Consider the following 12,873-nt stretch of genomic DNA (forward strand, 5'->3'; position numbering starts at 1 on the left):
CCACATGTTGAAGACAGCTAGAGTGGCACTCCCTAAAAGTACGCTGGCCAACAGGTCCAGGAGTAAGGAACACACCTTTAGGTGGAGAGGCTTATCTCAAAATAAAAGGCAGGGGACCTTCTTAAAGACAAGTGGGCCAGCTAAGCCAGAATTAGAACTCAGAGCTCTTGTGCTGAAGGTCACGGTGCAGTTGTCTGCCTGGGGAAAGATTAATTCCAGGGCCACATGACTGCCTTGCTGCCTGGCTGCTCTCTGACTCTCCCACTTCTTTGCTAATATTTAATACAACAACAATGGAGAAAGTAATACAAAGAAAAGAATGTTCCTTTGTACTCATGCTGCCAGGTACACTGAGCACACTGAGATCATTTTGCACCAGCACGTATGCAGCGATGGCATTTATTTCACAAGATTCCAAGATATTCTGACCTTCAAACACCAGGATTTCAACTTTGTTGGCCATTTGTTGGTTTCTTATGGAAGGCTATGGTCCTGCCAGGAACTCCATCCTTGCAGGCTGACGTCGTCAGGACGCCCCAGCAGGCAGAGGAGCGGGAGGAGGCAAAAGCGCTGGGCATCGGAGCATCCTGTGGCCACCTGAAAGCGGTGGATCCTAAACATAAACTTAAGTCATTCCCAAAACAATGAGGGGTACTTGGCTCAGCCCTCTCACCCAGTCCCAGGGCCTGCTCGTGAGAGGCTGTTTTGGGCACTGGCCACAAAGTGTCTTCCGTTTTCCAAATGGAAACCTTTGCTTCCATAAACTGGGTCTCTGAACAAAGCCTGAAGCCTCAGACCAATATTTACTTTGTCGCTCCCCCTTCCTGTGATGGCTCCCCTCCACCCCCAACCCCCTAGTCTTTGTTCCTCTCTCTCCAGGAGGAGAACCGAAGGGGAGGCCCCTGGGAGCTGGGGATGGGGGATGGGAGGCCTGGATTCCAGGACATCCAAGCCAGGGACTCAGCTGCTGACACAACCCTCACTGATTCAGATAAAAGGAATGTGATGTGAATTTCGCCAGAAATGAGTCAGGGAGGCAGCATGTACTAGGCTGTATCCCAGGTCCTGAGACACCAGGGGTCTGGACCCTGACTTAATAACGGCTTATTCCTCCTACCCCCATTGTTAAAGAAATGTAATCCGATTACCAAATTTGGTAAATAGGAAAAAAAATCATTCGTAATTCCACTACCTTAATCCAGTCCCTGATAGCTTATTGGCATAATTTCCTGGCAGTCTTTTTTGGGGCGGGGGAGGGGAACGGGTCTGCTAATTCACTACCTTGGGCAGAACCCGACATGGATACAGACTGTTCATCATCATAACCTCTGTATTATTTCCTGGGTTCTAACCTCCTATTTTTACCATTTTCTGTGACAGATTTTAGGCAAATGACTTAACTCCTCAATGTCTCACTTCTCCATTTGACATAATGAAGATAATAATTGTACCTATCTTATAAGGCTGTTATAGGAATCATGTGCAATAAACAATACATGTTAGGTGCTTATGACAGTGCCTTGCAATTTAACTACTTACCATAAAATTATCTCTTGACTGGCTGAAAAATCTCATCAAATAGTATATTATTGAAGTGTATCCCCATTGCTAAATGCTGAAGTTGTTTCTAATATTTTCCTATTATAAATAATGCATGACACCAAAGCAATCTTGACCAAAAAGAAAAAGCTGGAGGCATTATACTATCTGATTTCAAAATCTACCACAAAGCTACAGTAATCAAAACACTATGGTACTGGCACAAAAACAGACATATAGACCAATGGAACAGAATACAGAGCTCAGAAATAAATCCACACTTTTACAATCAATTATCAACAAAGATCCCGAGGACACAAAACAAAGGACTGTCTCTTCAAAAAATGATGTTGAAAAAACTGGATATCTACATGCAGAAGAATAAAAATAGACCCTCATCTCACATCACATAAAAAAATCACTGAAAAATGGACTAAAGACTTAAACGTAAGACCTGAAACTGTAAAATTACCAAATGACGACTTAGGCGAAGAAATCTGTGACACTGGCATAGGCAATGACTTTTTAAAATATGACCTTAAAAGCACAGGCAACAAAAGCAAAAACAGACAAATGGAATTATATCAAACTAAAAAGCTTCTGCAAAGTTTCTACAACCAACAGAATGAAGAGACAACCTGTGGAATGGGAGAAAATGTTTGCAAAACACGTATCTGGATAAGGAGTTAATATCCAAAATATAGAGGAAACTCAAACAACTTAATAGTAAGAAACAACCCAATCTTAAAATGGTTAATGGACCTGAATAGACATTTCTCAAAAGAAGACATACAAATGGACAACAGGTGGTGGGAGTGTAAATTAGTTCAACCATTGTGGAAAACCATGTGGTGACTCCTCAAGGATCTAGAACCAGAAATACCATTTGACCCAGCAATCCCATTACTGGGTACATACCCAAAGGATTATAAATCATTCTACTCTAAAGACACATGCACATGTATGTTTACTGCAGCACTATTTACAATACCAAAGACTTGGAACCAACACCAATGCCCATCAATGATAGACTGGATAAAGAAAATGTGGCACATATATACCATGGAATACTATGCAGCCATAAAAAAGAATGAGTTCATGTCCTTTGCGGGGACATGGATGAAGCTGGAAACCATCATTCTCAGCAAACTAACACAGGAACAGAAAACCAAACATCACATGTTCTCACTCATAAGTTGAACAATGAGAACACAGGGAGGGGAACATCATACACCGGAAGCTGTTGGGTGGGAGGGCAAGGGGAAGGAGAGCATTAGGACAAATACCTAATGCATTTGGGGCTTAAAACCTGGATGACCAGTTCATAGGTGCAGCAAACCACCATGGCACATGTGTACCTACGTAACAAACCTGCATGTTCAGCACATGTATCCCAGAACTTAAAGTAAAATAAAAATAAATAAAAAGTAAAAAAAACCAAAAAAACAAAAAACACACCACACACGCAAATAGCCAACAGGTATATTAAAAATGCTCAACATCACTAATAATCGGGAATATGCAGATTAAAACCACAATGAGATATTCTGTCATACTTGTCAGAACAGCTATTATTGAAAAGATGAAAAACAGGTATTGGCAAGAATGTGGAGAAAAGGGAACCCCTGTATACTGTTGGTGGGAATGTAAATTAGTATAGCCATTTGGAAAATGGTATGGAGGCTTCTCAAAAAATTAAAATAGAACTACCATATGCTCCAGCAATTCCAATACTGGATATACATCCAAAGAAAATGAAATCAGCATGTCGAAGAGATGACTGCACTCTTATGGAATAAACCTAAGTGTTCACCAGTGGATGAATGGACAAAGAAACAATGGAATATATACACAATAGAATACTGTTCAGCTTTTAAAAAGAAAGATATCTTGTCATTTGCAACATGGATCAACCTGGAGGACACTGTATTATGTGAAATAAGCCAGGCACAGAAAGACAAATGCCGCTTAATCTCACTGATATGTGGAATCAAAAAAAGCCAAACTCATAGAAACAAAATACAATAGTGGTTACCAGAGGCTGGAGGATTAGAGAGATGTTGACCAAAAAAGAAAACATAAATAAAGCATTGAAAATTAAACATCTTTATGAATAACATTTTATTCATTACATTATTTTTATAGTCTAGATTATCAGAAAAACAGATCCAAGAGTAAACATTTTATGAGTTTTAGTTCAGGTTATCAAATTAGTCACAAACTATTAGCATTTGCAGTGCTATCAGAAACATATAAGGATGCCCATTTATACACTTGTAAGCAGTGTATATGATTATTAAAAAATAGGGGAAATAATCTATGGGTTCATAAACCTTTGTAGCAACCTTGATAAATTATCAAATATTTGAAATTTGCTTACTATTTCCTTTTTGCCAAGAACAAAAGGACCTATAAAATACTTACTTTCTCAGTGTTTGCTGTCCCCTCCATGTGGGTGTCCGGGCTGGCCACTGGGAAGCCCTGGGACCTTTTTTCTTTGGTGTGAGGAGAGAGGGGGTCATCACCACAATTGAACTGACTCACTTTTGAACAGCACTTCACACTGTACAAAATATTCTGCATTCTCTCATTTGACCCTCACAGCGATCCTGTTTTCATTTTAACGACGAGAACTTTAAGGCTCAAAGGAGTTTTAGGACAGACTCAAGCCATTTAGATGGTGGAAAACAAAGCTAAAACAGAGTTCAGGTTTTCTGTTCCCAAGGGTGATGCCATTTCCATATTGTCAGGTTGGACGGGGGCCAAGACAGACAGGAGGTGTTTAAGCCCAGGCTGAATCAACCAACTAAATGCAGAATAAGACAACATATGGAGTCAGAGTCAGCCTGACCTAAACTTGAACCTTGTCTCTGCCACTTACAATCTAAGGGATCCTCGGCTAGTTACTGCCCTGCTCTGGGCTTCAGAGAGACTGAGTCCACGGGGCTGCATGAGGGAAGTGCTGTTTTTACAAAGGCCCTCACAATGAAATGCTCTGCAGATCGAGTGGCTCCAACACCTCCTCTCACTCCTAAATTCTCCAGGGGAGACTGTCACAGTTCAGCATTACGCACTGATTAGCATCTCACTTCAGAAGCCAGGGCCTGCAACAGTGGGCAGCTAAAAAGTAAGCATCTTTCTGCTGTAATTTCTCATAGCAAGTAACACTTTCTGTTCTTCATAGTTTTACAACAGTAAATGGGAATTGTCACTGAGGACTTCTGACAGATGAATGCACAGCGAACAAATGCCATGTGTATTGTGGAGTCCGATACCTTGCAAACCTCAAAGAAGGCATCAGCGAGAGCAAAATTAAAATTGTATACCTCTATCTCAGCATGAGAAAAACTCCCTTGCTGCTATTTTTTTTTTCTTCTTTTTCTTTTTTGAGACAAAGTCTCGCTCTGTCGCCCAGGCTGGAGTGCAGTGGCATGGTCTCAGCTCACTGCAACCTCTGCCTACCAGGTTCCAGAGATCCTCCTGTCTCAGCCTCTGGAGTAGGTGGAATTGCAGGCATGCACCACCACACCAAGCTAATTTTTATATTTTTAGTAGACGGGGTTTCATCACGTTGGCCAGGCTGGTCTCAAACTCCTAGGCTCAAGTGATCGGCCCACCTCGGTCTCCCAAAGTGCTGCCTGCGCTCAGCCTCACTTGCTTCTTTGAAGTGGGTTCCCACTACTTCTTTGATTTAGCCTAAAGCAGGGGAACATTTCCTTTATCCTTTGCTTTGGAGACATCTACTACAATACACACATCTTAAACCGCAATGGCAGTTCCATGCATTTGGTTTCTCTGGAGGAGAAATAAAAACTTTGCGGTAATGACTGCCACCTTGTGGTCAAACATAAAACTTCCACTAGGAAAAATAGACTTCAATTCTAGTAAAGGCTTCACCCGCTAAACACTGGGAATCCCGTGTGGCCGCTAAAATTTTGGTATATTGTATAATTTATATATTTTCCTGGAACATTTTGATTGTATATGCTATATTGATTGGGTTCCCAATCTGTTCCAGGTTAATTTCTCATTTTACTCTACCATAACATGATCTAATTGCTGATGAGATCTTTGCTTATACTCACCAGAATTTCCTTTTACAGATCAAATTCCCCTGAGTTAGGTATGAGATACTTCTTTATTTGCTTCGGCAGTAGTAACTTGGAACCACTGCTGCTGCAAGACCAGGCTAAGCTCACTAAATACCAGTTGACTGCTTGACTCAAAGGTTACCAGCTGGTGAAGATGACCTAACCTCATGTCATAGGAAACCATGTGATCTTTGGCTCAGGCCCTAGGAAGGAGATCTGAGCGGTCACCCGGCTCTGCGGCTTGACCCGTGGTGTTCATGGTGGTGTTCAGGAGGCTGGCACTTGAAACCCTGGCGGGCAACCAGTATCAGCTACCAGCTATTCCTCTCAAGCCTGTAGCTGTAACTCCACTCCTCTATTCCAAGAAAAGAGCCCAACAAGGGGGTGAGGGCAGGGGAGGGGCTGTATGCTGGCAAAGTGCCCAGCAAAGGAAGGGCTTCAAGGCTACCCCAGGGAGCAGTGTGGGGCAGGGAGAAATGGAGCTCCAGGGGAACCAAGGACCGGCCCAGCAGAGGGAAAGAAGAGGATGGGGGCAGGAGCAGCATGGGCTCCAGGGCCATCAGGAGTCACTGAGGACCAATGAGGAGCAGAGGGGAAGGGAGAGGAGTGCAGGGGAGTCGAGGCCCATGAAGCCATGCCTCCCCAGTTTTTTTTCTCTTGATAACACTGGAGTGGCGTGGGAGTCCACGCCATGTATCTCCTTCAGTGCATCCTGTCACCAAGCTCCCAGACTTCTCTGCTCCACCCATTCTCCAGGCTGCACGTGTCCCTCCCAACACAGATTTGAATACAAGTGATCCTAAAACACACGAAAACGCCCAGCTTCAGTCACAGCTAGAGGAATGCAAGTTAGAACTTCAAATATACCATTTTTCTAACCTCTCAGATGACCCAAATGACAGATAGCATGCCGTGATGGGAAGGCGGGGGAAATGCATCTTCTCACTCAAGCTTTGGGAGTGTGAATTTAGAGACACAGCCCAGCAAGTAGGGAAGAGCCTGCCTGTACTCTGTCGTCAGACCACCTGGCTTCAAACCCTCTCCGCCACTTCGGAACTAAGCTTCTTTGTACCTACGTTTTCTCCTTGTGAAATGGGGTGATAATAACAGAACTTATTTCAGAGGGTTACTGTAAGGATTAAATGAGATAACAGACATAAAGCACTTAGAACAATGTGTGGCATATGAACAATAAAATGTTCACTATCTTTAACTACAATGGAGGAGAGGGGCAATTGGACTCAATCAAAATGTGAAATGCATATACCCTTTGACCAAGCAATATTACTACTAATAATGTGTCATACAGAAACACCAGCATAAGCACACAAAGACAAAAGTATAAGGGGACTCACTGCAACAGTGACTGAAATAAAAGACTAGGAACATAATACATAGCAACAGAGGAGGACAAGTTAAATTAATTATGTCATGTTCTAAAATGGAGTACTATGCAACCATTAAAAATGAGGCAGCTTGGTATATAGAAATACAAAACAATTTCCAATGTATACTATTAATATTATGTCTTTAAAAAAAAAAAAGTGGCCAGGTACAGTGGCTCATGCCTGTAATCCCAGAACTTTGAGAGACTGAGGTGGATGGATTGCTTTAGCCCAGGAGTTTGAGAGCAGCCTGGGAAACATGGCAAAACCCCATCTCTACAAAAAATACAAAAATTAGCCAGGTGTGGTGGCATGTGCCTGTAAGTCCCAGTTTCTCAGGGGGATGAGGTGGGAGAATCGCTTTAGCCTGGGAGCTTGACGCTGCAGTGAGCCATAACCATCACAGCACTCCAGCCTGGGTGACGAAGTGAGACCCTGTCTCAAAAAATAGATTAATTAAATTTTAAAAATACAGAATCATGGGCAAAGTATATTATTATTTGTGTTTTTTAAAGATAAATATGTATGCATATGTGTGCTGTTATATATGCTTTTGTGTACAGAAAATTCTCTCAAAGGCTATAAATAAAACAAGCAATAATTGTTTCTTTCAGAGAAAGGATATGAATATTTGGAGGATACTTATATTACCTATTGCAAGAAATTAGATTTTCATAATTAAAACATACAACCTGATATGTCATTCTTCTGCTTCAACTTCTTCCATGACTTTCCATTGCTCTCAGGACTAAACTTAAACCCCTTAACGCAGCCTGCAAGGATCTTCATGGCCTGGCCCTGGCCCAGGCCCACCTCGGCTGCCTCAGTTCTCACCAGGCCCCACTTCAACCTCAATATGCTGCGTGTGCTGAGCCTCCTTCACACCGGATGCTCTGTCTCACCAGTAGACCTATGGCGTGCTGTTGACGCTGTATGACATATTCGCCTTCATTCTCTGCCTAACTAATTCTAACTCATTCACCTGGTCCCAGCATGGCTTTACCTTCCCTAGAGGTGTATTGCCAGCCTCCCTGACCGGGTCAGATGCCCCTATCCCGCTCCCATGGAATCCCCTACTTCCTTGATGGTGGCACAGGTCAGGAACATGCCCAGAATTCACTCTCCCAGAATGTTTTTTGACAGCAAGATTCTGACACCTCTGTACAGACCCTCCCTCTCCAAGACCATTTTGCCTCTTCATTGATACCAGAAGCCCAATTTTGAGCCTGATTCTAAATAGAAGCAGAATGTCCTGCGCCAGGGGCTGAATCAAGGTTGGCGTGAACCAGTCATGGTCTGCCAGCTTGTCTTGTCCTGGTATTTGCTCTTGCAGCCTCCTTGCTAAGGGCATGATATGGTTTGGCTGTGTGTCCCCACCCAAACCTCATGTTGAACTGGAATCTCTAATGTTGAGGGAAGGGCCTGGTGGCAGGTGACCGGATTACGAGGCAGATTTCCCTCTTGCTATTCTCATGATAGCGAGGTCTCATGAGATCCGGCTGTTTAAAAGCGTGTAGCATTTCCCCTTTGCTCTCTCTCTCCTGCTGTCATGTGAAGCCCTGCTTGCTTCTCCTTCACCCTTCCGCTATGATTCCGTTTCTTGAGGCCTCCCCAGCCATGCCTCCTGTATGGCCTGTGGAACCGTGAGTCAATTAAACATTTTTTTCTTCATAAGTTACCCAGTCTCAGGTAGTTCTTTGTAGCAATGTGAGAACAGACATACAGGGCAGTTGACCCAAGTCTAGGAAAGATCTTCCCTCCCTGAAAAAAGGAGACTGGCCATGAAGCCCTTCGGCCCCTGCCCTTGTGCTTTCTGCTTTGCTATCATGCCAAGGTGTGGCATCTAGGGCTGCAACAAATACCTTGGGACCCCAAGGGAAAGACATGCCCAATGTCACTGAGCAACAAATCCAACCACAGTACTGTTATCATCAGACTTCTCATTATGTGAAACAAGTAAAAAGTTTACTAATGGACCAAACCCATCTTTTCTATTTATTGTTTAATCCACCGCTGGTCAAGTGTTCCATTAACTATAGCCAGAAACATTCCTAAATGCATACCATTATAGGGCAGACAGATTCAAGTCCTAAGACCAGTCCATGGTTTCAGGCAAAGGGACACTGCTAAAGCCAGGAGCAATGCCCTGGGATGTTCCTAATCAAGGTACCTCTCTGGGTCCTCTCAGACCCCTCTTCTAAACTCCTGTGCCCAGGTCAGAACCAGCCCAGCATTTAGGAGCAGAGTCACAGCCAAATTCATCAAGATAATCAGCCCATGGCATTTTCTCTGTTCTTAGATTTCTGTAACCTTCACTCACCTAGAGAAGATGTATGTATGATGACCTTTTCAATCCTGGGACACACAACCCTCACAGTGCTCCTTCCCCAGAGAGCACAAAGGAAGGGGTGAATTCATAAGCTTCCATTTTTCCTCCAGAGGTTGTCAGAAGTCACCAATACCTCCATATGACCCTGCCTTGGGAGCCCATCCCCCAAAATTTCTGATACTCAACTTTACGAAATCTCCAGTATCTTATTGTCTCAGCTCTTTAAGAAAAGAGGCTGTTGGTGCAGTGAATGTGATTCATACTTACAGGGGTCTGAAAGCAGCAGAACAACTGAGTGAGAAAGGGGTGATTGCGGGCCAGAGACAGGATCCTTTTCTCGGTCATGGTGCATTCCACATCATCATCCTGCAGAATCACGTCCTTCTTTAGCACCTTCACAGCGTAGAGGTCTCCTGTTTCTTTTATTCTTGCAAGCATCACCTATGGCAAAGCAAAAGGAGGGAGCATGAGAGAGTCCTCTTGGGGATCTTAGGGTGTGTGCAAACAAGGGGAAGAAAGAATGGCACATGTGAAATGTGAGTATGTGTGTGTGCGTGCATACAGAACATGCTTACTTCAACCCAAACAGTTAAAGCCAAGACTCACCTTCCCAAAACTCCCCTTCCCCAACACTCGGATGAACTCAAAGTTGTCGATACCAAGTCGGCTGGAAGAATTAACCCCAATCCCATTTCCTTCTTTGCTGCTCTCCTTTCCCTGTCGTCTTAGGGTCGATCTGGAAACGAGTTTCTGAAAGAGTAAGAACACAAAATTGCAGCAGGAGCATGGAGCACTCATGCACAAAGAAGACCTTACTGGCTGGGAGCAGTCTCACCCCCAGTATAATGCGGGAGAAAGATCAATTCAGCTTGACGGATGATTGGTTCTGCCACTCGAAGCTCCCTCGGTATCAGCTTCTGAATCTGTGCTTACTGCTTTGTGTGAAAGGTCAATTAAAAATACATCTAAGCCATGGAGTTACAGTTAGCGCTCAAGTGGAAGTGCATGGAAACACCAATGCCTTGCGTGGTCCCTCGGGTGCGTTCTGCGATGGCTTTCCATAGGAAGGTCCGATTCCATGAGCGCCACCTAGTGTCCACTTTTTACAGAGAGCAGTTTTCATGTCTGCTCAGAGATTCAAGCATCATTCAGCACCAGGACACGAATGAAGCAACGTTTTTAATCAATATTTTAAATTATATAGGAGAAATAAAAGTTCAATGTGAATAGAACAATGATCAAAAGCATGAAGAATAAAAATTTAAATACCTAAAATCTCACCAGCCCCCTGCCAAAGATATCTATATCTATGTATAAATAACACACACACACGTTTTTATACTTGGTTAATTTTTAAAAACGTAATAAAATTATTGTTTCATAACATACGTTTGTATTTTAAAATTTGTCATGGGTATTTTTCATGCCTTTAAATATCTTTCAAGCACATGAGTTCTAATGGCTATTCAATATCCATTTCATGGATATCTCACAATGTATTAATTCCTCTGCTATTAGAAAGATGAGGCATCTCCCATTTTTCGCCATAATAAATAACACCGTAGTGAATACACTTCATGCAAATCTTCAAAACAGAGTAATTAAGGGTCTAGCTCTCAAGCAAGCTGCCTGGATTCAATAACAGCTCTGCAACCTAACCTGTGACCCTGAGCAAGTTACCTACCCAGCCTATCCCTGCCTCAGTTTCCTCTTCTGACAAAGAGAAGGTTAAAGCATCTGCCACATGAGTCATTAGGAGGCCTAAATGAACAAATGCATATAAAGCACTTAGATTGGTGCCTGGCACATTTAATAAACTTAAGCTGTACTGTCATTATCATCATCCAGTTTCTTAAGATAACTTCCTGCAAATGGAATTCCTTGTGCCAAAGTGCTAATTTTGAAGACTTCTGATACACAGCCAACTTGCCATCTACAAAGACTGAACAATCTACAGTCCTACCAGCATGAGAATTCTAGTTTCAACACAATGAATGGAAAGTAAGTGTGGCTGCCTCAGTTGGCTTTCCAATTCCATGCTACTGAGTACCTGAGGATGTTGCTACCTAAAGGCAAGGTGACTTTTGCAGGTGGCCCACCTTGAGACATTTATAAGATAAGCTACCACCAGACAACAGATCAAAAGTCTAACATCCAGCCAGGTGCCGGATATCATGGATTAAGGATAGTTGATTCAAATGACAAGTGCATTGTCCATTCCTGAAGATCGTGCTGCACGGCCTTATCTTATTCCGACTATATCTTAGAAGCCCTAGTTCAGGCTGACATCTTTAATCTCTGCTCTTCAGGGATAACTGCGCCATGCATTAGCAATCCCCGCACAATACTGGCATCCTGCCTGCCTACCCACAAGACAGACAGACCAGATTTCAAATACATTTTTTTTTACCATGATTTGATGAAACTCATTCATCTAAATCACATGTAACAGTCATTGCTGACTTAGTATGATCTAATATAAAGATTAAAATGTTTATCATAGTGGCAATTTATAAATTGTCAATAAAAGTCCCTGATCTACCAGGCAGGAGTCTTTCAGTAAAAAGGAAATGAGGTGCTTGGTGCTGACATTTTCAGGATTACCAAGAATCTCACAGTGATGGCACTTCCCTTCCTCAGTACCCAGAGATTAGTTAGTTAAGTTGATAATTTTCCTGAACTGGACACCAAGCTACACCGTTCAGATGTTACAGCCATGGCTATCTCCCATCTCTAGACACTGACCAGGAAGGCAGCAGTAAGACATGGGCTTGGGAAGCAGCCAAGGCTCAACTGGATGACAGCAGGTGGAGGTCATTCAGGGAGAGTGCTGACAAAAACATGTGCACTGCAACTGACACAACTCCACCCACTCCTGAGAGTCCAGAGGGAGGGACTCCTGTCTCTTGCTGAATGTGAGTGATAAATTCATAATCCATAAACAAAACCTGCAGAACTGCTGGACTCCAGGGCTGTGCAGAGCCTCAGAGATCTTCAAGTTGAACCCCTTTAGAGGTGAGGATGCTGACGCCCATAGTTACTGGTCACCTGTCCTGCCTGGTCATCAGCCAAGAGCATAACCCAGGATCCTGCGTTTTAGGCTTTCACCAGACCACAGTGACAGGAAGCTGACTTTAAAAAAGAAAAGAGAGGCCAGGCGTGGCAGCTCATGCCTGTAATCCCAGCACTTTGGGAAGCCAAGGCGGGCGGATCACTTGAGATCAGAAGTTCGAGACCAGCCTGGCCAACATGGAGAAACCCCCTCTCTAATAAAAATACAAAAATTAGCTGGGCGTGGTAGTGGGCACCTGTAATCCCAGCTACTCGGGAGGCTGAGGCAGAAGAATTGCTTGAACCTGGGAGGTGGAGGTTGCAGTGAGCCAAGATCACTGCACTCCAGGCTGGGTGACAAAGCAAGACTCTATCTCAAGGAATAAGTAGAAAAAAGAAAAAAGGGGAAAAAAAAGGAAAAGAAAGAAAAAAGTCCTCCTTCTACTTTCTATTACTTGTTGCTCATGCTCATTATTTC

General features: G+C 43.3%; 1 protein-coding gene across 2 annotated transcripts in view; it reads right to left on the reverse strand.

The window, feature by feature from the left end:
- PRKCH (protein kinase C eta) overlaps positions 1 to 12,873 on the reverse strand; it is a 233,165-nt gene that overhangs the window by 84,967 nt on the left and 135,325 nt on the right. For both annotated transcript variants that reach the window (XM_050797765.1, XM_050797766.1), the window contains exons 8-9: positions 9,951 to 10,094; positions 9,612 to 9,785 (exon numbers count right to left, since the gene is read on the reverse strand). In XM_050797765.1, coding sequence (XP_050653722.1) covers positions 9,612 to 9,785; positions 9,951 to 10,094 — 318 coding nt within the window. The remainder of the gene's footprint in view (positions 1 to 9,611; positions 9,786 to 9,950; positions 10,095 to 12,873) is intronic.

This window comes from Macaca thibetana, chromosome 7 (assembly GCF_024542745.1).
Source record: "Macaca thibetana thibetana isolate TM-01 chromosome 7, ASM2454274v1, whole genome shotgun sequence".
NCBI classification, from domain to species: Eukaryota; Metazoa; Chordata; class Mammalia; order Primates; family Cercopithecidae; genus Macaca; species Macaca thibetana.